The sequence below is a fragment of the Aythya fuligula genome, chromosome 7 (assembly GCF_009819795.1).
Source record: "Aythya fuligula isolate bAytFul2 chromosome 7, bAytFul2.pri, whole genome shotgun sequence".
Classification (NCBI taxonomy): Eukaryota; Metazoa; Chordata; class Aves; order Anseriformes; family Anatidae; genus Aythya; species Aythya fuligula.
This window is the reverse complement of record NC_045565.1, coordinates 5,842,390-5,868,499: the sequence shown is the minus strand read 5'-3', so window position 1 is coordinate 5,868,499 and position 26,110 is coordinate 5,842,390. Positions and strand designations below refer to the sequence as shown.

At 43.3% G+C, this 26,110-nt stretch overlaps 1 protein-coding gene across 3 annotated transcripts in view; it reads left to right on the top strand.

Annotated features, from left to right (window-relative positions):
* The window catches only part of P4HA1 (prolyl 4-hydroxylase subunit alpha 1), a 36,277-nt gene that overhangs the window by 6,394 nt on the left and 3,773 nt on the right, over positions 1 to 26,110 (top strand). The window contains exons 3-14 of one of the 3 annotated variants that reach the window (XM_032190772.1): positions 623 to 719; positions 3,988 to 4,139; positions 6,503 to 6,640; positions 9,236 to 9,475; positions 10,515 to 10,705; positions 11,227 to 11,403; positions 15,226 to 15,296; positions 20,772 to 20,871; positions 22,469 to 22,522; positions 24,373 to 24,438; positions 24,957 to 25,025; positions 25,727 to 25,823. In XM_032190772.1, coding sequence (XP_032046663.1) covers positions 623 to 719; positions 3,988 to 4,139; positions 6,503 to 6,640; positions 9,236 to 9,475; positions 10,515 to 10,705; positions 11,227 to 11,403; positions 15,226 to 15,296; positions 20,772 to 20,871; positions 22,469 to 22,522; positions 24,373 to 24,438; positions 24,957 to 25,025; positions 25,727 to 25,823 — 1,452 coding nt within the window. Of the gene's footprint in view, positions 1 to 622; positions 720 to 3,987; positions 4,140 to 6,502; positions 6,641 to 9,235; positions 9,476 to 10,514; positions 10,706 to 11,226; positions 11,404 to 14,032; positions 14,104 to 15,225; positions 15,297 to 20,771; positions 20,872 to 22,468; positions 22,523 to 22,585; positions 22,640 to 24,372; positions 24,439 to 24,956; positions 25,026 to 25,726; positions 25,824 to 26,110 lie in introns of all 3 variants that reach the window. The other 2 variants (XM_032190773.1, XM_032190770.1) reach the window with 2 other exon arrangements.

The window sequence follows — 26,110 nt, the reverse complement described above, 5'->3', positions numbered from 1 at the left end:
TTGCAGATACATAGAAGCAAGCAAAGCAACTGCTGGAGGTACCTAATGATACCTGTCTGTCAGCGTACCCTTTTTTTGTGTCCTGATGCTGTGTGACACAGCTGCATCGCTTCATGGGGAACCTGCCGGCTGCCTGCTTGCAGGACATGAAGCAGCTATTAACTAATAAAAAAGTCTGCCTGAGGTCCCATCAATGTCATGCAAGTAATCTTAAAAATAAAATGCTGGGTTAGTATTGTGTATCAAAGATGAAGTCTTTGTATATTTCCTTAGTTTTGTCTTTATTTGCTCTACATTATTTATGCTCAGATAAAAGCTTACTCTGTTGCAAACTGTTTCCTTTTCCAAATGAATCCTGAATTAGTTCTAATAATAAATATGTGATATTATGCTAATTGCCATGGCAACAAGTTTTGTCCAACGTGAGATTTTCTTCTTTCAAAAAACTGGCAAGAAGCTTTACTCAAATAGTCCTTCAGGATTACTTAAATAAATATGGAAGGACTTTGGGAAAGGAAGAAAGGGAGAAAGCAGAAGAGAGGAACTCCTTTAATCTAAGTTCTTTTTTTTTTTTTTTTTTTTGTTTCTCCTTGTCTAACCATGCTGTTCTTCCTTTTTCTAGGTCATATGACAGACTTAATTAATACAGAAAAAGATCTGGTGGTATCACTAAAAGACTACATCAAGGCAGAAGAAAGCAAGCTGGAACAGATCAAAAAGTAAGCAGCTTGTTTTGTAATGCTAATAGTTAATAATTTGAGTCCACCCTTATGTAAAAAGTGTTTCTCAAGGCTCGTTAAATTTGAGGAATTTTGCCTCTGAGGCAAAGATTGAACTAGAAGCTTTTCCTGTTTTTTGTCCTAAGTGATCTCCAAGCCATAGGTTTGTTTTATGGAGCTTTCTGATGGTGAAATCTGATCAACCTGCTTTCTGTATGGTGTCTTCACCTCAGAGCTCCTGGTTGCATGTAGTCCCCAAGGGGAAGTAGTTCTTCCTGACGATGTGCTCACTGGAAACTGAAAGCCAGGAGTGAGTGTTACAAGGGCTGCACTGACACATACGCCAGATGTAAAAGCTCTGATCAGCATTGGGGTGGCCGTATTGCCCACGAGTGCTGAACCAATGAATACCAAAAACCCACTACAAGAACAGTCTCCTTCTACATGCTATATTTTGATTTAAGTGTAAAATGCATGATATCTCAGATTTTATCGGAGTTAGAAATAAAGTTTTTGTATTGCAGAACAGGATGGTTTCCTGGCTTTCAAAAATGTGTATAAATCTGCAGTGAGGGTGATTAAGCCATTTTAGGTAGATGCATGAATTTTATTTTAGCCTTTTTGGGTTATATCCTGCCATCCAGGAGGAAAGGTAGATCTGTCAGGCTGCATTTATTTTTATCACCTAAAATGCAGAGTTGGAATTGCTCGCAGGTTTGGAATGTCATAAGTATATTCTTTACAGCTGGGAACATGAAGTCTGGATAACAAAACTATGTAAATATAGCTTATCGTGTAAGCCTCACAGCTCTGTTTTTATTATATTGGAGGTGGCTGCTCTCAGGGGAAAAAAAATTGAAATAACTGTCAGAGAGAAGCTGAAAAAAATGCCAGTTTTGAGTTGGTTGGGCTCTGTGCTTTAGCTCAAGGACATTGGTAGCTTGCGTGGACTTAAATAAACTTGCTGAAAGCTGGTAATCCACTGAGATGGGGAGGATGGCTCACACCTTGTGGGTGGCTTGCGGTTGAGGTTTATGTGAAACGAGACTACGTGAAAGAAATCGTGGCCTTGTGGTTGTGGCGGACAGTTGCAGGGACTTTCAGCACGTTGTTAGGTTTGATCATCATGCAGTGGAAGATGTACAATGGGATTGTGCGTGTGCAATGTGAATGGGCAAGTTGTTGAAATTACTTTCTTCAGCCTTCAGCTTGCCAGAAGCTGCAGTCGCTCCACAGGAGCGCTGTGAGCATACTGTTTGGGAGGGAACCATGTCAGCCACTTTGCTGCTGACAAGAACAGCAGATGGGCTTTTGTTGTTTGTCTTCATGTTGTAGGTCAGCTTTGTTTTGGGCAGGGAGGGGAAGCTGGGTTATTTGGAGGCGGGCAACAATGGCTGCTTGCCTATTGCAGAGTGTGTTGGGGTTGTGGATGGATCATATCACTGGAAGAGTGAGAGAGGTTCGCACTCTTAGAATTATAGCACCAGAAACTTGATCTGGGCTCCTCATCTGAGATCCTGACAGCTACGTGTTCTTTAATGCAAATTTACAGTGTGGAAGGCAGTGGTACTTACCACAGACTGAAGAGCACGTGTCTAGAAGTCAAGTACATTTACAAAAAATTATTAAAATGTGGATAAATGTGTTTTGGTATTGCTTGAGAATACATAATGAACGTTTTCAAAATTTTCATTGCTTGAAAATTTATAATGGCTCTGCTGGCATTAGAATAGGTTGTCTAGGGAAATGGTGGCATCACTGTTCTTGGCAGGTGTTCAAGGAAGGGGTTGGAGCTGGTGTGTAGGGACGTGGTTTAGTGGGTGATGTGGTTGGACCAAACGATCTTGAAGGTCTTTTCCAGCCTTCATGATTCTGTTACACTGATGAGAGGCTAGAGCCTGAGCTGGAAAATGTCATGTGGAACGTGTGGAACCAGGTAGAGGAGGCTGCAGTTTGCTTGGTCCTGCATTTTGGCCACCTAACCTTACCCATAAAAGGGGCCTAGAAGAAAGCTGGAGAGGGACTCTGTCAGGGAGTGTAGCCATGGAACCAGGAATACTGGCTTTGAGCAAATGGAGGGGAGATTTAGATGAGATGTGACGTGAGGAAGAAATTCTTCACTCGGAGCACAAAGCGCACGTGGGAATTAGGGCTGGAGATGCACCTTGCTTCTGTTCTTCTCTGTAAAGAATGGGATGAAATTGCCTAAAAAGCAGTGTTAAAAATAAACCCAGGGCACAGGCTGGGAGGTGCAGGGCAGTCCCTGTGGCCAAGGGGCAGCCTTTCTCTCTGGCAAGCCAAATGGCCCTGGTGAGCCAGCCCCAGAAAAGGGGCCCTCAGCCCCCCAACCCTCCTCCTTGTCCACGCGAGGGCATCTTCCAGGCTGCTCCCAGCACAGCCGCCTTTGGCCATGCATGGGCCACTCCATTGCAGAGGCTTGCTGAGGCCACCGTGGCCACCACTTTGCTGCGGGCCCTATAAAACAGGCCCCCTGCAGCTGGCCCAGCACTCGCTGAGCATCTGGGCCCTCTGACTGCCAGCTGGGGCGGCAGGAAGGAGACGAGAAGAGCAAGGCGAGCAGCAGGCCTCCTTGTGTGTGAGGACAGCCATGCAGTGCGGTGAAGCCCCCTGCTCGTAGCTCAGGCTCCATCACAAGCATTAGCTTGGAGCCACCAAACACCACAGACATCCCTCAGGCTTGCCTGCAAGGTGTCCCGGCAATAAACAGCTCTTGCTGATTCTCAGGGGTTGTGTGAGTGCTTCTTCTGGGGGGAATGGGCTAAAGTGGCCCCAGGGGAGGTTTAGGTTGGATGTTAGGAAGAACTTATTTACCAAAAGGGTTGTGAGGCATTGGGATGGCCTGCCCATGGAAGTGGCTGAGTCACCATCCCTGGGGGTGTTGAAAAGATGTTTAGATGTAGAGCTCAGTGATCTGCTTTAGTGGGGGACTTGGTAGCGTTAGGTCAGAGGTTGGGCTAGGTGATCTTGGAGGTCTCTTAGGTGATTCTCCTAGGTGATTCTGTGATATGCAAAAATAGAAACCCAAGTTCTTGAGCCTGAGATTTAGGCTGTCCCTAAAGAAGATTTAAAGGAAAAAAAAAAAAAAAAAAGGTGCCCTTGTGTTCATTCCAGAAGTGCTTTAAATACAGAAAATGTGAAAGCTTGCAATTTGGGATTTTTATTAGCCAAGACTGCTGCATGGCTTGACATCGACTTTGTTGTCAGGCTTTTTACAACAGATTTTAATGAATATGTATTTTCACTGTAGATGGGCAGAGAAATTAGATCAGCTGACAGACACTGCTACGAAAGACCCAGAGGGGTTTTTGGGACATCCTGTAAATGCATTCAAATTGATGAAACGGCTCAACACAGAGTGGGGTGAGCTGGAGAGCCTGGTTCTGAAGGACATGTCAGATGGTGAGTATGCCTGTAGTAAAAGCAACAATCACATTATAATTGAACTTACTGGACCATGTCTTTCACAGGTAATGTTCTGAATTAAATTTATAAGTCTGCTTTTGAGATGCTTTCATAAAAAATGTTTAAAAAAAAAATTCCTAGCAGTCCAGCCATTTTGCTATCAGTGTGCTGTCATTGGAGTTCTACAAATAGTTAGGTAAACTGGAGTGTTTAACCTGAGTAATCTCTTTGGAGGCTTCAAATTTTGCAAGGTACCAGGGCTTGCTTTGTATACGCTTCCAGGAAACTAGTCTGTTAGAAAGTTTCATCTGTAAGTCTGACAACTCCATGGAAAAGATAAAAGGGGGAGGAAAAACCTCTTTTGAGTGCAAAACAGCGGGGGTTGTCTTTGGGTATGGTCAAGTGCTGTTGCTGCTGACGTGCCTGGTGTTGTTAAGGTGTGATGGTGTGAAACCTGAATGTTGGCAGAGACTGAGCATTTGTGGAACAAATCTGAATTAGTGTGGAAAACACTTTGCTGCCTCTTTTCCTGCATAAGAGTAGAAGCTCTTCAGTAGGCAACAGGACATAAAATAGCAGTTGACCATGAGCAAGATTTTTAGTGCAAGGAAGTTGGGCTAATTATTATATTTCACCTATGCAAATGTTTCAACAAGTAGCTAACATCAGGTGTAGGTTTGTTAAACGTTAATGAAGCATGGAGCTTTCAGAAGAGCCCAATGTTAGTCTCTGATAGGAACTCAGTGCATTCAGCTTCCCAGTTGTTGCTGTGAGAGACTGAATGTGCCAACTGAAAAGATGTCTCACCTGCTGGCCAGAAGCCTGGAGCAGTACACCAACTTCTGAGTGGGGAGGGGATTGTTTTGACTGAATTGTGAGGAAAAGGGAAAATACCGGGGGAAGCGGAGCATAGTAGAAGTAAGGCTGCAAAGGAGTGGAAGGATATGGTATTTTTTAAAGTACAAAACCTTTCCATAAACAGATAACGTTATCAAGCCTGAATAGTTAAAAAGGAGTATTAAGAATGGGGCAAAAATCATAAATGTGGCTAGTTCATTGTTTTGTGGATGGTTTTGCAGCTAGGTGTTGTGTGGTTGCGCTTTGTTGCTAGGAATTGGAATTGAATTTGTCTGCTTTTGGTCATGTGGCAACTGGAGGATATTAGATGAACTTGACAGTTTATTGGCACTGCACTTGGCGAGGTAATGTTATACAACTTGTCTTGGGACAAAGAAGTCAAGTAGCAAAGTCACTTTTCTGAAGAAAAAAAAAAAAATGGTGTCAGTGGCTGTTTAGACATAGGCCATTGGGGCTGACTGCTCTTGCCGTTCCTGTTGGTGACTGTATGTATCAAGACGCTGGTTCTGCTTCCCCTGACAGCACAAGCAGCCCGTGGGCCTCCTGGCTGTGCAAAAGCAGAAGGGGGAAACTGGGGCAGCTCTCCCCCAGAGGAGAGGGTAATGCGTCAGCTCTGCTGCAGGGCCCTGCAAGCAGCAGCAGAGGTTGCACGCACATTCACCAGCAAGAAATGGGGCCCTTTTGTAGCAGGGCAGATAGCTGCATGTGATTAATGACCAGGCAACGGTCCCGAAAGAGAATAGTGTTTCACTTCATGCAACCTGCTCGTCTTTCATTCCATAAACATCACCCTAATGCTTCTTTAAAGAAGCTTCCAAACCTCTTAAGTTTTTCTTTTGGTTGTTCCTTTGCTTTATTTTGACAAGCAAACTCATGCATTAAAAAATGGCAGTGCTGAAATGTGTTTCCAGTTCAGTTCAGGATAGTGTTAAGATGGCTGTTGAGAAACCTTTGTGTGTTTTCTCAAGTTTCTGTGTAAGCACATTAATGCCCAAGTCCCCAGAAAGCAGTTGGCTTCCTAGTGCCTGTTAGTTGCCTCAAGTCTTGTGAAAAGCTGTTTGAGGTTAGATGTCAGCATCTTTGTTTTTCATCTTTATATTGACCAGCATTAATCTTTACATGGTTACTCTTCATACAGTTTATTTTTTGCATCCTAAATTGTTTTTAAATTCCATGTTACTGAATGAAAAGCCTTTTGAGAGGCAGATTGCATGGAATGGTTACAAAAGCTATAGATATAACATTGGTAACATTCCCCAGGTGGGGGTGGTCTTTCTGTTGTGTGTAATTTTTTTTCCATGTTAAGATAAAAATAGTTTCTGAGTGGAACCTGAGCAGTACTCCTGTTCTTTGGAAACAAACTTTCAGTGTTTTTTGGTGCTGTGTAAGGCTAATGGCCTTTCCTTAAATGTTAGCTTTCCCTGGAGGAGGGAGTTGTTTCGTGCATCACATTTGTAGAATTCCTAGGACAAAGAAGGCCAAGTGTTTCCCTGTCATTTCAGGCTTTATCTCCAACATGACTATCCAGCGGCAGTTCTTCCCAAATGATGAAGATCAGACTGGTGCAGCAAAAGCCCTCCTGCGGCTTCAAGACACATATAATTTAGATACAGATACCCTCTCAAGAGGAAATCTCCCAGGTAAGAGTCACAGGCATAATTTGCAGAACGCACTGTGAACTTGTGCTCAGGGTGCTGATGACAAATCCTTTCACTGTGTTCCATCTTGTTTGACTATGCTGTGTGAAGGTAGCAGCAGGAAGCTTTTGAATTAGCTAATAATTTATGAAATGTGGTGCGATGTGGCTTGTTGACTGTTGGCTGATGTAGGTGTAAGTTATAATTTGCCACACATCAAGAGAAAGGAAGCTGTCGCTTCAGGCCGTGCTGGTAAAGAGGCACCCAGGAGGGCCTGACCCGCTCTGGTGTCCTGTCAGGTCCGCTGCTGCGCCGGTTCTGTCAGAAGCTACAGCCATGTGGCTTCCCTGCCTGCTGGGCTTTTTCATGCCCGCACTCAGAGTTCATGGGGCTGAAATGCCCTTCACAGGATGCAGGCTTCATTCTGAATTTACACTCTGTTCTGTCACACTAATCACATGCTGATTTCCTGCTTGTGCTAGAACTTGAAGATTTCTTTAAAAAAAATCTGCATCTTCCTTCACGGATAAGTTACGGTAAGATAAATTAGCATTAATAGGTTTTAATAAAAAATTAGTATGCTTGCTTGAGTATTTTCCTTGTGTTGAAGTAGTTGGGCAGTGGCAGATACCATGTTTTGTTGCACAATGCAACGTATTTTAACAATAACTCTATTGTTTGATATCCCTGTCCCACCCATTGAAAATATGGGCCTATCAGGTCAGAACTTCTGTTTCTTTGAACTTAAGCTTCATAAACTGAAAAAACAAAGACAGGGACCGTTATCATATCCATGCAAAGAACCTGAGCTTACCAAGTAACCTTTAGCAGAGGTTACTTTGGTATGTCCTCTGTACGTAGAGGACACTCTTCTTCCTTGCCAGAAGAATCTTCTCTGCTACTTTTTAATCTAATTTCTTCTGTTCAAAACCAGTATTGTGCCAACTGGCAAAATATCAGCTTTGTACAATCCATCTGTGTTTTTGCAAGCACTCATTGTGGTCAGATGCCTAATAAAATTAAGGGTAATTGGCTTTATATGTTATGATGTATAACCTTGCTTTTGGGTTTAGTTCAAGACTGTCTCAAAGAGCTACAGATTCAGCTTACTACAATAAGTAGGGTTTGTTTGTTTGTTTTAAAACAGCCCAAAAATAAAGACAAAATGCTTCGGGTGGACTGTATTTTCTTGCTTCTTGTGAGGCAACGAGCTGTCCAAACTGCATATAACAAAGTGTAATCGCAGAACCCAAAAACTCTAGAATACAGAAGAAAATAGGTTGGTCTCTTCACCTTTAAAATTACAGAGAGAAACATCCCACACAGTCAGTTGTTTGTGCTCCTTGTCTCCTTTCCCAGGGAATTTTCTGTTGCTAGGTGGCCAAGTTTTGATCAGAATCTTAACTACTGTTGTATTGCTTACTAATTCTCTGTTGTGTGTTACAGGCTATGCTGTTTCTTTATCTTAATTATTAGGGCATATTTTCTTAGCACCATTCTAAGCTGCCTTTTCAGGTGTGGATGTTATGTCGCTCCTAAATGTACTAGGGTATGACTGTGCAACCTGCTACTCTTTCCAGAGGATCTCTTTGTGCCTCCCTGAGAGCACACACCAGCACTGTACCTAATTCCCTAAGCTTTGCATTATCTTAGAGCTTGCAGGTGGCTTTAGGCTCAAACCTGGAATCACTGACCATCCCAGGATGGACCGCGAGATGTTTAATTAGTGAGCAGAAACAAAGGTCTGCAGGATATTCCTTTTGTTGGACTGTCTCTTCAGCTATTTCATCTCTTAAGGCATTTCTTCAACAGAAGAATTCCCCTGTTGGAACACAGCAGTGAGAGCTGCTGTTAGAAATTCAGGATGATTAAAATGTAATCAGAAATTTAATTTTAGCTCCTTCTGGGCAGGTCCTGGGCAAGAATAAAAATTCCTTCTTAGTCCCTCCTTGTCTTAGTTTCCTTTTTTTACTTTATCTCATATATTTTTGTTTCCTTTTTACAAGATGAAATTTGTTTTTTCAATGGGCCTTCATCTACAGTGGCAAAAATAGGAATCTATAATTTGCTTGCTAGTGCTTTAATCTTTCAGAGGTCCCTTAAAATGGTTCTAACATTAATTTCAAAAATCTTGAGTAGCTGGGAGTTTATGGATGTTTTCTTTTTCTTCCTCCCCTGAGTTGTTGCTAACAACATGTGCTTCAGGAATGTTCTGAAAGCAATAATACAGTGCCATTGAAAACAGACGTCGGGAACTTCTTATTTAGCTTACTATTGCTCTGGCTTAAAGTGGTTTGTGTTTTGAGGAAAGAGGATTTATTTTATTTTCCACAAATTGTAAAGACATTTAGCTAGTCGCTGGCTTCCTGGCAATGGAAAACTGCGTGTAGCCAATTACGTGTTCTGTCAAGGGTTTATAGGTTTTAAATGCTTAAATTGAGTCTTCAACAAATAGCTGTCACCAAAGGGAGATGCTGAAGACCACAACAGGAACAGCAATAAACTGTGCTGTGAAGAATAGGAAATAACTGAATGTAACTCTGGGGAGTGATCCTGAATTCAGTGAAAATCATTAGTTTTGTTTTGTTTCAAATACAGGTGTAAAGCACAAATCCTTTTTAACAGCTGAAGATTGCTTTGAGCTGGGAAAGATTGCGTACACAGAGGCTGACTATTACCACACCGAGCTCTGGATGGAACAAGCTCTGAAGCAGCTGGATGAGGGAGAAGTGTCTTCTGCAGATAAGGTCTACATTCTGGACTACCTGAGTTACGCTGTGTATCAGCAGGGGGATCTGGGCAAAGCAATGATGCTCACCAAACGCCTTCTCGAACTGGGTATGTAAAAGAGGCCTGAAGCTCAGCAAGGTCTAGCTCCGTGACTGAGCATCTGTTAGATTTGTACTGAGGACTCTTGGTCTTCCTGGCTTGTACACGTGCTTTTGAATAGATTATTATTGAGCATTAACATTTTAATGTAGTTTTCAGTCAACTAAGAGTTACATTACCATACGTTTTATTTTGCTCTGAGTTGAAATGGGCAATAACATTCTAAATGACCATGTCAGAAAGTGTCATGGCTAAGGATTGCTCTCTTCCACTACCAATGCACCTTCCAATACCAAAATCTCTCCAAATTATTTAAATTCAAATCAAGCATACTTGAGCTGAAAAACTTGGAAAAATAAGAAATACAGAATGCAGTGCAGTGGGCTAAGATTCAGTGCATTTTATGAAATATCTAAAGTATTCATGCTTCTGTAAATACTCCACTGATTTCCTATGTAAAGGATGGGTTGAGAGATTTAGAGCTAAACCTAATCTTTACAGCAAAGGCTAGTGAGAACTGTTTATTAGGGAAGTGGAGTAATTTTTGTAAGATTAGTGGTTGTCAGAAGCTTTGTCACCAGAACTCTTAATTCCCATCAGGGAATTTGTTGAGTTTAAAGCCAGTCGTGCTGTCTGGGCTCTGCCTGGCTGTTGCTGTTTCCTTGTCTCTCCCTCCCTCATCAGATAGGCTGCAGTGGCCAGCCCCGGTCTCTTAGTGCTCGGACCTCTGTGCCTCAGAGGATCCCAGCCTCACAGTGAGCAGTTTCTTAGCTGTGAATGAGCTGAGCTTTGCTCTGACAGTGCATTGGGTGATTTTCTGGTGATGAGTAAGGATGTGTGCATACTGCAGGCTAGCATTGCTTCCAGCCTGTCTGAGAGTTTTAACTCTTCTTGTGAGGGCTCTCAAACCAGATTAGGTGTTTATGATTTCTTTTTGAATAGCAGCGGTGTTCACCTCTTGTGTTTGGGTTTGTTAATAGCCTCTTCTGTACGCTTCTTTGCAAGTTGTAGGCCTGCCAGTGACAAAGGTCTGCTTCCTTTTCAACAGATCCTGAGCATCAAAGAGCAAATGGGAACATGAAATATTTTGAATATATTATGGCCAAAGAAAAAGAAGCCAATAAGTCCAGTACAGATGCAGAAGACCAGACAGAGAAGGAAACTGAGGTTAAGAAAAAGGATTACCTGCCTGAGAGAAGGAAGTACGAAATGCTGTGCCGTGGGGAGGGTCTCAAAATGGTAAAGTGGAGTAGACTGTTTTCACATGTATGACACCAACCGTAACAAAACAATGTCCAGAGTTTGTATGTGGCGTGGAAGCAAGGAAGCTGTTGTAGCAGTTGGCTGAGTACGTAGAGCTGAGGATTAGCATGTGTTGGATTTCTTCCCTGTTTCCTTCTGGCCAGTAGAGAAAAAATATTACTGTAGGCTAACTGAAATTCACTAAACAATTGTAATTAACTGAATGTGGATGTTGGGAGTCTAGATTGATATATGGTATTGAATGAAAGTGTTTGTTTTTTTTCAGTGACAAAATCATTTTTAATAGGACTAAATGTGTAAAGTACTGCCTGCTGCAGTATTACAGAGTAATATTAATTTACCTGAAGCACTGATTTCTCGAGCTTAAAGCATCTCTTACTTTTGTAGCATAATACTAAGGTAGGGAATGTGAACTGCTCCAATCTCTTGTTCTCATCTAATGTTTGTTAGCAATATTATGGAAGTTTCCTGATTATCTTGTTTCATCTTGCTTTCAGACCCCTCGGAGACAGAAAAGACTCTTCTGCCGCTACTATGATGGAAACAGGAATCCTAGGTACATTCTGGGCCCCGTCAAACAGGAAGACGAGTGGGACAAACCTCGAATTGTTCGCTTCCTTGATATCATTTCCGATGAAGAGATTGAAACTGTGAAAGAGCTAGCAAAGCCGAGGGTAAATGCCTTACACTTCTTTGCCTTTTGGAATCTCGAGTTCTGCTTGTAGTTTTCTGTGCGAGTGTGACCATCTCCTCTTGAATGCAGATGTGTGTGCAGTGTGCTCACACATCGCTTTTCTCACCTTGTAGCTCTTGGTGATATACTCTTTATAGGAGACCTTGGGGAAGCTGGAAACTCTGTGTAGCTAGGAGAGCCAGGTGACAGCAGTGCAGACTTGTCAGGCTCTTCTGGTGAGCACAATTTTGGTGCATGCTGTTTCAGATGAGGAGGAGAGTGTTGTCTAACAGAAAGCAAACATCCTGCAGCTAGGTTGCCTTGAAGTGTACCTGGCATCTGATGGGCTTCCTTTTATTTTTAAAGTCTGTAGTTGCCAGGGCTGTAACATGGAGAAGAGAGTCTTCTAGGGAAAGGGAGGCACTCCTCTGGTCCTGGAATGCCATATTACTGTGTAGACAATAACGAATAGCCCATTCAGCGTAAAATTGACTGAGATTACCTGCAAGTGAAAGAGCTTTAACAAGGCAATGCTTAGCCAGTTGTGCTCTGCTTCTGACTCACAATTCCAGCTGATCAAATCCTATTTCTGAATCCAGATCCCAAGGTTCTTGTTTTTGAAGGCCAAACAAGCCAGGCCAAATCAGCTGTCAAAGTAAACAGGAGTGTCCAACATGGACAAGAAACTGAGTGGCCATCTGTATCCAGCTGGCGTGACTGTGCATCACAAGATGTACATTTAGGAGGCAGTTAGTGAATTTGATTTGTTTTTCTACCAATTACCAGTTACTTCTAAAATAAGATTTAAACTTGTCTAAACAGATTTTTCCTCCTTTCTGTAGCCTAAATATCTTTTGTTCAGAGAGAGCTGAGCAAATGAAGATTGGGGGAATAAATACATCAAATACAGGACAAACTGTTACCTCGGTCTGCTGCCAAGTAAAGCAGCTGTATGTTACACATAGGCACATCATAGATGGGGCTGCCCTTGGTCACCACACTGAGTACTAGGAAGCTAGAAGCAGATTTTAAAGCTTTCTAAAGGCTGATGCATTGTATTTCTGAGGTAGCATTCAGAACCATAAGGAAGTATGAGTAACCTGTAAAACATCTCCTCCTGCAGGCAGCCTTGCTGCAGTTTGTCTGTTGCTGATTAAGCCCCTTTATTGCTGCAAAAGCTCTGACAATTACGTCTGTGGAATGTGACTGAATCATCTTTATGGCGTAGAAGTAAGGCTTAGCACTGAAAATAAAGCCTGTAAGGAGCTCTGAACACATGGTGACTTTAAACATCAGGACTTGCCAAGATGCTTGTCTTCCTATCAGATGTTCAACTTGTGGCAAAGACTTGCAGATTCACAGTTCAGTTATGTGAAAGCATTTTTCTGCTGTTAGAGTTCCACATGTTTCCTACGGCCGAGGCCTTGTAGGGCTCAGTAACCAGTGCAGCAGGAGGATTGTGTTTTTGAGGCAGAAAGATTGTCATCTGCCTTCCTGGTGCCAGGGATGTTCTACTGCCGCCTCTCGAAAGCCACGGCTGCATAATCTGTGCCCAGCCTTCTGCTGCTCTGGCATAAGCTGGCAGGAGGAAGGCTTATTATTCACCTTGGGAGTCTCTCTGGAATCACAGTTTGTGACTTGATTCCTATATGTGTCTGCACATGATGAGAGGAGAGGCTGCATGTTAAGAGTCCTTAATACCTGTTCCTGTCAGTAGGGAAGGAAAGGCCCTGCTTTACTTTTTTTAACAACAGAAAAATACTACTTGGTATGCTGTGTTGAGCCTAGAGCCCACTGAAATGTGGAACTTCTCCCAAAGTATGGAGAGTGCCTGACATTACAAGAGCAAAATAAAATAGTGCACCTAAGGTTCTTGATCAGTGTTAACAGAAGGGATGGTGTCCAGTAAATGGAGTGCATTAAAGGGCAGGGTAAAGCCTTGAGCCAAGAATCTCACTCTCTGTAATGTAGGAACACAACCTAAATGTAAAATACACGTAGCAAGTTGTTTTTGTTAGCAGTCAGTGTTAAAGAAGTTCACCTCAGTGCTGAGACTGGTACAGAAAGATTCAGAAGGTAGGGTTTTATTTGTCTTTCATTTATACAAGACTCCAAGCAATGCTGCAATCAAGTTAACTGTAAAACTCATCTTACATGCACCGGACAGAGTGTGAACAAAGGACCGATTGTATGAGTGTCATAATGCTGAATTGTTTCCAGCAGCTGTTGCAGTATGAAGAAAATGAAAGTTTCTAGTTTATTTTATTCAGACAGCTGCTCTTCTTGCTCCAGAAGTGGAAACATTATTTCCTGGAAAAGTTGATCTTCTCTAATGCTCTGAAATATATGTATGTATACACACATACATATATAATACACACACACACTTTAAAAAAAACAAAAAAACAACTCAAACTCTCTTTTAGTAAAAGCGGAGACTCCCCGTCCTGCCCTGTCATGGCTTTGTGACTTCCTACCCCCACTCCATAAAAGACAAACCACCGCAAGTGGTGACCGGGTGGCTTGCGTGGGGCCTAGTGTGACATTTCCCCCTAGGCTTCTGAATGGTCGGATTGCTGTGATGCAGTATGTGCTTTGTAATGCAACTATTCTGATGGTTCGCTTCACAGCTGAGGCGAGCCACCATTTCAAACCCCATAACAGGAGCCTTGGAGACGGCACATTACAGAATTAGCAAAAGGTAAGAGAGCTCTATGCCAGATGTTTTGGGCCTGTAATGAGTACGTAGATTCTGCTCATTATGGGGAAGAAAGAGGTGGTCTAAAAAGACAACTTTGGCTTTGTAGTCCACCGCTTTATTACATGCAGATCCTGTAACAGGCTGTTACTGCTGAGTTTCTCAGTCTTTTCCTTCAGCTAGAAGTTCTGGGGGTATATTTGATGATGATGATGATTATTTTTGGGTCACCTTCTCAGTGTGTGTTCTCAAATGATAAAATACACAAGAAATAGGTCTGTAATTCATTGTCCAAAATATACGATGCTACAGAACCTTCAGTGTGGACTCTGCATTTTCTTTATACTCCCTTTCCCGTTGCAGGTCTCAACAGCCCAAAATTGTCCTTTCCTCTGCAAAATCTAGCAGCCCACTTCAAGTGCCTTTACAGATATAAGAGATGCTTGAAGTCATTGCCACGTGCATGACAGCTGCAGCGGCACACTCAACGGATGTTCATTAATCACACAGAATCACACAGATATCACTGTCCAGTACAATTCCTGAGTCCTACCTGGGCTCTTCTACCTGCTGCTGATTTGGTAGAAAGCAAGCCTGTTTTTCACTGGGCTCCCCATTCCTTCCAATTTGTTGATAAAGTATGTCAAGTGTTGAATTTAACAAATGTGTTCCAAAATGTGCTTCAGGAGAAAACCTGGCTGATTATAAAAAAAGAAACTGTCGTCCCCACCTCCTGACAACCCTTCCCGTTTCATTAGTGCTGATTAAAGATTGGCTGTGCCTTCCTTCTGCGTCACACCAAAAGTCTCAATGGATTTAAACTTCTGCATGAAGAGGAACTGTCTGTGAAACTCAGCATCATAAATTATTTGCAGGAAGTCTCTGAAGGAAAAAAGTAAAAAATAAAAAAGGAGGAAAAAAGTGAAAGGACAATCTAACCAAATTTTTCCAACCAATTTGTTTTGATTTGGACATGGCAGCTACAGCTTCTGTTGCCGTTCAAATATTGCTAATTTAAGAGCATTGCATACCATCCAGACCAATCGGAACCCTTTCAAACACCTGTGGCTTGGCAAAAAAGCAGCCTACTAGGTGGGTAAGCCCTTGTCCTTTCTCTTTTTGTAGCTGAGCCGTGCTACTGTTCATGACCCCGAGACTGGGAAACTGACCACAGCACATTACAGAGTCTCTAAGAGGTAAGGGGAACGTCTTCCGAAGGTATACTCAGTCCAAGGAAGTCTGTTCTGTTGCTGTTGTGCTTCATCTCTCCGTGTGGGGCAAATAAGGATTCTGCGCAACGTTTTTCTTAGTCTCTCTTTAGAAGAGAATGGCCTGGAGTGAACCAAGCTGTCTTATAACAAAGCATGTGGTCATCTGAAATAGAAAGTATTTCTAGATGTTAGTGGTAGCGGAAGTGGAAGCTAGCACGTTTGCTTAGCATGGCTTGTCTGGTGCGACTAATGTACTAAAATGTTGGCAAAGCGCAGGGTTCTTCTAACACTAGTGGTGGAAGGCTGCACGTGTCACTCACCTGTACCAGTGATCTGCGGTGATGATTGCTGCATAAACGTAGGCACTGGGGAGCTGCTGTGACTCACAGGAGTAGCGCGAGGCAAAGCTAGTCGGTAACCTTAAAGGATTTCTTTGACGTTAAATGATTGAAAGTAGGTGCTTTCATGGAAAACCAGTGTTTCTTCAAATTCTTTGAACACAAACCTGAAGTTAGAACGGCCAGTAGTTTAAGGATTTTTATTTATTAAGTTCTTTAAGAAGTGCTTCAAAATACAGCACAAGAAGTTGATTCAAAAATGATTGTAACTTTCATAGAAACTAGAAAAACATTGTAGCTGAAAGGTGCTCCTTAAAATCATGCTTGTTACAAGTAGTGGCAAGTTAAAACTTTTTTTTTTTTTGTACACTGAAAAGTGCATTGCACCTTCAGCAATGTGCATTTTAACTCTTCAGAGCTCCTGAAGGTCGTGGGAGTCCTTTGGGAACTGCCCAAAGTGAGCTCTTACGTATTTGCTCCTTACAAATGACTTCCATGGGTCCTCTCCAGAATGGAACATACATCTTCCTGTTTGACACGTGTTGCATGTAATGTTTTTGTTTAATTATTTTGAAGTCTGTTCATGTCCTATTCTGGTTATCTGTGACAATTTATTTAAATAAAGTTTTCAAGTCCCAGGATTTGTCCTCTGTGCCCCAGACCACAGGGGGGCTTTCGCTGAACAAAGTTGCTAATCCATTTGAATGTACCCTCGTGGTTTCTGTCAAACTTGACATGCTAATAATAGGAATTAGGGAAGGTGAGTAGATTACTAATTTAAATTGATTGAGATATATACAGAGGCCCCTATTTAAATTAAAAATCCTTAATGAAAAGACTTCTCATTTAGAGTTTTGATTTTTCATTAGTGTTATGCTTTGGGACTATTGCAAATGCCATAGTTGGAGGGGAAAAACCACAGCTAGACAATACTCATCCCTAAAAGCTGATTCCCTTATGGGTGTGCAGCTAGGTCCCATTTGGCATCACTTCCTCATTGGCTTTGTGACATACCAAAATAAGTATTCTTCCGAAGGCTTTAATCTGGAACTAGGCTGTACCTTGCCTAGGGACTGTGCTGCTGGCTCTGTGCTGTGCTGCACACGTGGAATAAACCTGGTGCTAACCAGGTGAGCAGGCACCTGGAACCTGTAAGGTTTGCTGCTCAGAAAGGTGTTGCTCGGGGGGTTCCTTCCAATGTACCACTTTGGTGGTACTCAGAAGTCAACTGAATTTGCCAAGATAAGTGCTTAAAATCCTTTTCTCATTGGAAACTGAGTTAGAATTGCAAAGAGAAGTACAAGTAAATGGGGCATAGTGTGCTGCAGTGTGAAGACAAGTTTTTGAGGCTAGCAGTGGACTTCAGAGGTGGGAGGGGTGTGAGGGACTTCCCTTCTCATGCCTCTTTCCCTCACCTTTGCATTCCTGTGTGCTGATTGATTATGATGAGAAAACTCGACACCTCAAACTATAGGGGGAGAAAAATTGCCATCCCCCTCAAAAACAAACACAAAACCAGGCTGATTTTAGAAGGCTTCTGCTGTTAATGCTGGATCACTGAACTTCTCATGGGGAGCCACTGCTAGAAATGTTCCCCTGTTCAGGGCTGTTTGAGCTGGTTTGGATTCCTGATGAATCATTGCTCCTGAAAACCAAAAAATGCTTTCTTTATTTTTTTTAATAGCTGACTGCTTTCCCCCGTCAAACATTCTTTCCTAGCAAATGCACTTCTAAATTACAACATTCCTCCCTGAGAGGACTACTGTTCGCTGTGCAGTACGTGGCAGGCTGTATAAAAGGGGGCACCTTGCCAGCAGGACGAGGAGCACCGTCGAGCCGTGCTGTGTGCAGTACCAGAATAAATTTGGCCACTCTGACACTGCTTTTAAAGAAGCTTTGTTTCCCTTTCCTCCCAGCAGCCAGTCAAAGCCTGTAGCATATGTTAGAATTCCCAATTCAGAAATACTAGTCTGTGCTTTTATTCATTTTGTTATCCCTCTACTAACATTTTTTCACTCACTAAGTACGTTTTAGAAATTTCTTAAACAGAAATGAGTATTTTGTGTGACTGCAAAAGCAGCATTGACATTTTGGTGCCGTGGCTGAGGATGCAGCCTTCGTAATGGCTGGTACAGGTCTGACTTGTGCAGCTGGAGAAGGAGGCGAGCTTTTGGTTTGATGTGGTGCTTACTGAGGAAATATCAAAGCCTCCAGTAAGCAAAGTCACAGGTTGAACTCCTGTGCTTGTGACTTTGCAAGAAATAAGCACTTCCCTTTTTGTTAATAAGGCTTCTGCCCACAGTGGGCTTATGGGCGTCAGCTGGTGAAAAGTGCTGGAATGCTTTCTGTTGCCAGTTATCTTGTCAGCAAAGGAACCAGATCTACCACGTTTATATTGAAGAGTAGAGTTTGTGTGCACTTGAGTGTGGACTAAGCATATATTAAAAGGGAAAAAAACTCTGCTGAGCACAGTTTAGGGTTTTATAAATTCTGCAGCATGTGCCACTGCTGAGGCAGTCTTTATTTTGTCTGACAGACAGGAGCAGGAAAAAAGCTTCTTCATGGTGATGGCATACCTGCTGGAGAGGCCTCGAGGCAGGCTGATGGTAGCACAGGTCTAAGGTTGAGCCTGGCCCCAAAAGAGGGGACAGCGTAGGGTGGCTCGCCACAGGTGTTGGGGGCCACCAAAGTCTGTGGGACCTGGAGAGGCAGCAGGCAGAGGCCTGGTGACTGGATGCTCAGTGCAGGCTCTGCGCGCCCTGTTGGCAGCAGGACCTGGAGCTTACAGGCTTAGCGTGTGCTGGGAGGCTGCAGGTGGAGCTGTGGGGACCTGCTGGCCTCCCCTCCAGTCCGGCTGCATCCAGCAGAGAGGCTGGCACTCGCACTGCTTCCAGTTCCCCATTTCCTCCACCTCTCATAGACATTCTTTGTACCCGCGGGCAATTAACTTACTTTATTTCTAAAACATGTACAGTGCTTTTATTTCATGAAAGGATGCAGTATTCACCCTGCGGAGGGACTCAGAGCATTCACTGCAACTCTAAGTAACTGATGGAGTCAGAATGCTTGCTTTTATTGTTTTTTCTTAAAGCCTGTATGGTAGACTAGGCAGAGGGAGCTAAAGCATAACCTCTGAAGGCTTGGCAGGCTTGCCTGACGGCTGCGCTGGGGCTTCTCTGCTTTATGGAGTGGGAGCTTTGCGTTGCTTGTGGGGGCTGCCTGCTCCGTGGGGCTGTGTAGCTGCTTTCTGGTCGGGACGTGCTTTCCATGAGTGGTCTCTGTGCTTGCTCCTGAAACCAAGGGCAGCTGCATTGTAACACCTTCTCATGCTAACAGTGTTCACAAATGGATGACTCTTTGTGCCTGTGCAAGTCTTCTATATAGAGAGTTTTTTGTTTGTTTTTTTTTAAATTCAAAAAACAATTCCATGCTCGTAGAGATTCTGTAACCTGTGTCAGTGTCTTGTGTCACGTGTCATGCTACTGTTCCTCCCAAGCAAAGTGGTTTGGTGGCTGTTTTTTTTATAAATACAAATGTTTAAAACAAACAAGCCTTTAATTTCTTACAGACATGAAAGTTCATTTGTGTATAACTGCTAGTATGTACTTGCCAGGTAGGCTCTGAGCACAGGTATTTCTGTCCAACAGCCTTGTAAAAGCAGCAGGAACCACTGATGAGACCAAAAGGCTGAATCAGACGCTAGAGAAAAGGCAGACCTAGCCGGCTCCATCTTCCTGCAAAAAGAGGACAAATGGGTCCAAATCGTTAACTTTATAATCCATAGTAGCCACTAGTAGAGGCCTCCCAAGCTGCACAGAGAAGAGGTGTAGCATGATGAGAGACAAAAAAGACCAGCTAACACGAAGATGCATTGGCTAGAACTGGTTGAGTAAAATAAGAAAAACACGCAAAAAGATGAGAGCTTTTTTTTTATTAAAAAAATGGGCAGATGTAGATGAAATAGGTGGTGGGGTTTTTTTGTGTTTTTTTTTTTTTTTTTTTAAGAACAAAGTGTTTATCTTGTTAACAGATCAAATATGTGTGTGTTTCTATGTAAGCAACTGGATGTGTTCGCAGCTGGTAAGGGGCTGGGGGGATGCGCGGAGCTGCGGTTATACCTGTGTACTGTGTGTGTGTGTGCTTGTCTGCCACACACCCCTGCTTGTGGTACGTGGCTGCTTTTGGGTGCCGTGGCTGCTTCCCAGCCATGCAGCCTCAAGACTGAGCGACTGCTTTAGAGTAGAAAATGCTATGCTGGGTCTGGGTTAAGGCAGTGTTTCTTGTGGAGCCCTGCTCCTCTATCTCTTCACACCTTTAACTGCTGGCAGGTTCGCCAAATATTTTAAATGCAGCTCTTCTAGCCAAAGAGTCCTAATTTACAAACCAGAGGCAGATGTTTTGAAAGTGTCTTTGGAACTGACAGGCTGACCTTTCACTTTCATATTAACAACAACAAAATCTCCTTTAAAAATCACTGCGTACCTGAAACGTATGGTAAACACTGAATTCGTGATGAGCTGTTTTGGTAAAAATTTTTCAAGAGGGAAAAATGGTGAAGAGTTTTAGGCATTACTTAATTGTTTTCATAATGATTTTGTACAGTACCATCGCACAGGTAAATAATGTGACATAAAGGGCAGAACACAGAGCACGCACCTGTAGGTGGATGCTGACACATGGAAGGAACTGAGTTACAGGCCCACAGACTCTGTGTGCGCTAAAATAACTTACCTATTTTTTTTCCCTACTGCTGCATCGAATGTATGCTCTGAACTAGCTGGTTGGAGTGGGTAAGAGCAAATCCGTAGTGTCCTGCTTTAGAAAAACACCTAGAGCTGAAATTCACTGCTTGGAGCCCTTGCTTTGATTATTTGATAGTCTTGTATGGGAAGTAAGGCCCGTAGTTTTAGAGCTGCCTTAAACCAGTGTTGTACGTGTTCTCTCTAGAAAGCACATTTATCACCTTCAGATCTTTGTAATGCCCTAGAAATATTTCTGACTAGCCTACTAAATTTTAGTAAGCTACACCCCAAATAATCTCCAATTTGAAGTAATCCCACATGTTGCCTTTATACTGGCTATGACTACTGCATTTTATTAACTTATTGGTTATTTCACTTAGTGCGTGGCTGTCTGGATACGAAAGCCCTGTGGTCTCTCGCATTAACACAAGGATACAGGACCTAACAGGCCTTGATGTCTCCACAGCAGAGGAACTACAGGTAATAACTGTTACGGGTATGGCGGTGCATGTCAGCTAGCATTTCACTTTGGCTGGCTGCGCATGCAGAATGGTGCGCACTCGCTGCTGAGGGAGGCACAAAAGCTCATTTAGTCCACCGGCAGCTAATTTGATGGCTGGCTGGATCCAAGTGCCAGGGGAGGAACGACTGTTCTTTTTACAGGGAGGTAGAAACAGTTGTCTTTGCACAGTGGCACCTGCTGTAGTATGGAATGGCTTGCTGTTGCTGCAGGGAAATAACAGTAACCAAAGCCCCTGATACGCATTGAAATGAACAAATTAGTTTTTGTTTATACTCATAAAGCAGTTTTGTTGCTGTAGGTCAAACTCTTTTTCTGTGATGACAGTGAAAAGTTCAGTTTGACTGATGCTTAAGGAAATGGGAAGAGGATGGTTGTTTAGATTTGCCATCCTTGGGCCTAGAGGGCCAACAGTGTCTGTTCTCTGTAATGTAACCCAAGTAACCTTGATTTTAAAAGTACTTTTATTTATCTGCTCAAGGCTCTTAAATGACCAGCTAGTATGCTGCTTCACTGATTTTGAGGCAGTGGTAGTGCCTAGAAAGCAGGGTTGTGGTTCCAGGAAAACTGGTGTACTGCTCCCTCAAGCCTGCTGCTGATAAAATGCCCAAGCCTCTGGCTGAAAATTGATGCTATGAATGCAAAGATGACAAAAAAAAAAAAAAAAAAAAAAAAAAAAACCAGCAAAAAGGACAGTGGGTCTTCTTTATAGACAAAAAGTGATCAAAAAGTGATTCAGATTTGAATGCTGTAAAAGTGCCATGAGCTATTTTAAAAAGCATTTAGCTGGGGAAGTTTCTACAGATTACAAAATACTGTTCTGCTTTGGGAGGTGGGGGAAGGATGTCCAGGTGTGAAACAGAGTGAGCTGCTACAAGCAGCAATGCTCAGAACAGTTTGCACCTTACAGCCAGGGGGGTGCACACACCTGAGAGAACAAGGGATGGCAGCGGTGACCAATGCGCTGCAGGATGGAGAGGGACGGGGAGGGGGCCGGAGCCAGTCACAGTAACGGTGGCTGTACAGGGTGCTGGAATCCTTACCTGGCGTAAACAATGTCCAGTACCAGGCTTGGATGCTCTGCAGCCAGACATCGTGGGGCTCCTTGGAGCATGCTGCTGCCCAGGGCTTCAGGAGTTCCGAAAGCTCCTCCCATCAGGGGACAAGCAAGTTCTGTGACCTGAAGGTCACAGGAGCAGGCACCCAGAAACAGGAGCCTGTCGTGAGTCATCAACTGGGATGGTCAGGGGAGCGTTCAGGAAGGCTGGCCTGGGGAAGGGAGGGTGCAGCTGGAGCTTTTGGGGGCTGGAGAGACCCCAAAGTGCAGTCATGTCCTGGCTCTGCACTGATGCAGCGTCTCAAGGAACCTGAGCTTATTTCTGAATAAACACAGGAGGACATTGCTGCATCTGGTGCATTTTTGCTGACAGAAACTTGTGCTTTCCTATGGCTTGACTTTGAAGCTTCATCCATCAAAAGGCTGTAGCCCTTTCTTGAGGGCTTGCCCTTCTGGATAAAATGCAGCTTTACCGGATTTTGTGCTTCCTTTCACTATAGGTAGCCAACTACGGAGTAGGAGGCCAGTATGAGCCTCATTTTGATTTCGGAAGGGTAAGTCCTGTTTAAAGTCTCCGCCTCTTTCTTCTTCACAAGCACTGTGTTTCTCTTTTTCAGGTGGCAAATTATGGAGTGGGAGGACAGTATGAACCCCACTTTGACTTTGCACGGGCAAGTAAAGAGATGGAGGAGAGATAGTCACCTGGCGAAGCCTGGGCCTCTTGGCTGTGGCACAATATTTAATCTTTAACGTATATTAAATTTTATAGCTCTTCAACTTCTCTAATCCATGTTAGTGGAGAAGCCCTCTAAACCACCAGCTGAACTGAGAAACGTTACAGGTGTTACGGAGCAACAAGGTTTTTTACAGAATGAAATTTAAAAAGAGCTGTTCTTAAGGAGATGACTGATGCTTCTTACCAGAGCAAAGGGCATTAGTTGGATTCTAAAACTGGAGTAACATTTAGAACTGTTAGCTGGCAGTGGAAAGCCCTGTTGTTTCAAACCACTGCAGGCTATACAGTCAAACTGTGTAAGTGCGTGGTGTATATCCCGTGCTCCTGACGCGCACAAGATGGTGCCTGCAGCTAACACACAGCGATGCACTGAAGCTGCCATGCCCGTGGCTGCAGGGCTGGCATTGCTGAGTAAGGCAAACGTGGCTGCAGGGGCAGGAGCTCGATGCCCCTTCCTATGAGGAAGGTTTTGGAGGCAGGGTAAAAAAAAAAACTTGCATCGCAGCTTACCATGCAGACCTGCAAGGGAGGGTTCTACTCAGTTCTTCTCATTGTACAATCCTTATTTTATTTGAATTAAATTCCCAACCTATTTTTCTTCCAGCTTAAATTTCAAACTGCTGGAAATAATGGCACTGAATTCAGTTGGTTATTTATTGGGCATACTTATTCGTGATTTAACACTTTGAGATTAACCTTGCGCTGTGAATCCAAGCCACCAACTATTAATCAGAATCTCTGCTCTGTAAGCACATGCTCAAAGGCACCGCGAGTGATTAGCAGTTGCTGTTTGGCAGTGCATGGGTCAGTTTCTGAAATAATGCCCCATTGCTGAAATGTCAGCACATGCAAGTAGTGGTCACAGGAGGCAGGCTCTGGAAGTAAGAAACAGAGGTGTGACAAAAGCTGGTCTCATAACCCTCCTGTGGGGGTTCTGGTGTTTTATTCAAGTGATGCCCCCTGAGCACGGCACTGGGCGGGCAGCCTCACAGCCACAGTGCCCGTTCCCGTGCGTTTAGGTGCGCACATACCTTACTCCTGTGCAAAGCTGCAGGAATGGCTGTCACAGACACTCTGTGGCTAGGCGAGCGCACCGCTTAACAAATCACTCGTTAGGTTTTTAAGGGCACTCTGAAAACTGAGAGCCAGGGTGTGCGCAGCAGCCTGCTTGCCACAGCTGCTAGCAGGGGCAGCTTCTGGGAAAGGGCCGGGGCAAAGGCAGAGCAAGCCCCAGGGCTGGCAGCCGCCCTGAGGGTGCGTGGAGCTGCTGCTGCTGCTGGACCTGGGATCCAGGAGCTGCCCTCACTGCTGTTCCTCTCTGCCAAGGACAAGAGGCAGCAGTTGCTGTAATTAAAAAATTAACTTTGTGGCTGAGAAGATTTATATACTCCGGCAGTACAGTTCTTACCTATTACCAACTTTGGCTTAGGACTTGACTTCCCTGTGCTGTAGAATTTTAAAACGCCTTGTTTATCTAAATTAATAGGTACACTCATCTTCTTTTCCCCTCCCCCCCCCCCCCCCCCCCCCCCCATTGCTGCAAATATAGGGATTTAATTAATTTTTCTGCATGAGTTTGTCTGCTGCTGGCTCTGCAGCTGTCTGTCATTGGTTCCTCTCAATAATCAAAATGAAGTGCTTATTAGACCTGCTTGCTTTTATTCACAGAAAGATGAGCCGGATGCTTTTAAGGAATTGGGAACAGGCAACAGAATTGCTACTTGGTTGTTTTATGTAAGTGATATATTTCTGTCATGTGCTATTGCCAAAAATATCTATTGCGGTGTATTCTGTACAGTGGAATGATTTCATTACTTTTTTTTTTTTTTTTTTTTTTTACTCAAGTGACTTGCAAATGAAGGCAGCCAGTACCTTAGTGGTAACACATACGGGTATCTTCTTACCCATAAGTAATGGTTTTTACACGTGTGCTTAAGGAGGGGTTTTTCACTCAAAGGGGCAGTAGCAGCTTAAAATATTGGGCTATTTATTTTCATATCTGCATCAGTATTTATAGCGTGCTCCTTGTCAGAACATTTGAGCATGTAACATTTGGGTAAGGCTGGTGGTTATTGCACCTTGAACCAAGTGTGGGGGTAACCCTGTTTAATGCTGTTAATCAGGCAGCCTTTGATCACTATGTGGGAGGCAGAAATTAAGTTGTTCAATAATCTAATTTTATTTTACTAAAACGGGACATCTGGGGAATGCAGTGGCTTGCAGCTTACCTGTGCCTGTTCCCACCTTTCCAGATGAGTGATGTGTCAGCAGGGGGAGCTACTGTCTTTCCTGAAGTAGGAGCTAGTGTTTGGCCTAAAAAGGTAAGAAGGGTTCATTATCCATTATTATCCGGTGTAACCATTCCTCTCTCACCTGTGCAATAATACAGTGGATGTAAACTCAAATGTTTAAAAGGAAGCTTTAAACTGACTTTATACAAAAGATTAGAGCACTAGTCATGGGGTACTTACAAGTGCAGCTACTGGAGCAGTACTGGTGATTCCAGGGCCCGCTGATCTATTGCGTGCTAACTCATAGTTAATGTTTTGGGCTTAACTGCTGCTGATGCATAGACTTTGAAAAGTGCTTAAGGAAAACAATACTTCAAAACAATTTTTAAAAATATGCTGGTGTGTAAGTAGATTGGTCTTGGGGCATTCACAGGGAATTCTCCCTGAAATGCTGTGTTCCCACTATAGCTTTTCCTTCAGAAAGCTCAGAAATAAAGTTGATCTTTGCTAACAAGGCTGCTGCTCATTTATAGTTATATACTGCCTCGCTTTTCTAAAACTGCTTGCAGTTGAATGAAGTCGGGTTAGGGTCTAAAAAAAATAATTAACAGACAAGGACATACACACAGAGTGAGTCAACAGAGACTCAATCAGTAGGAAAGCAAGTGTTTGAATGTGGAAAACAACCTTCAGTTTAAAAGGAGTATTTGAAATCTGAACATACCTTTACTTTAGTGTTAAGTTGGTATCAAGTAGAGCAAAACGCTGAGGGTTTCCACTGCAATTTCCAGGGAACAGCTGTATTCTGGTACAATCTCTTTCCAAGTGGAGAAGGAGATTACAGCACGCGGCATGCAGCCTGCCCAGTACTAGTTGGAAACAAATGGGGTGAGTGTTCCTTACGTTGTTCTTGCTTCTCGCAATCTGGAGCTCTGGGGCTTGGTTGGGGGTTGCTCTGGCTTGCTTTTCCTTTGGGCTTGGTGACAGAATGAAGAGCAGAGAGAGCCATTAGACTCCTGTAAGGAAATCTACTTGATATCTATGTCATTATCTCTCTCAACACTGTTATTTTATATATATATATATATTCACACATAAAATAGTATATATACATTCCATCTTCATATTTATACATCTGTAAAAAATACAATGTACTTCTGTATCTACTTGAGTAA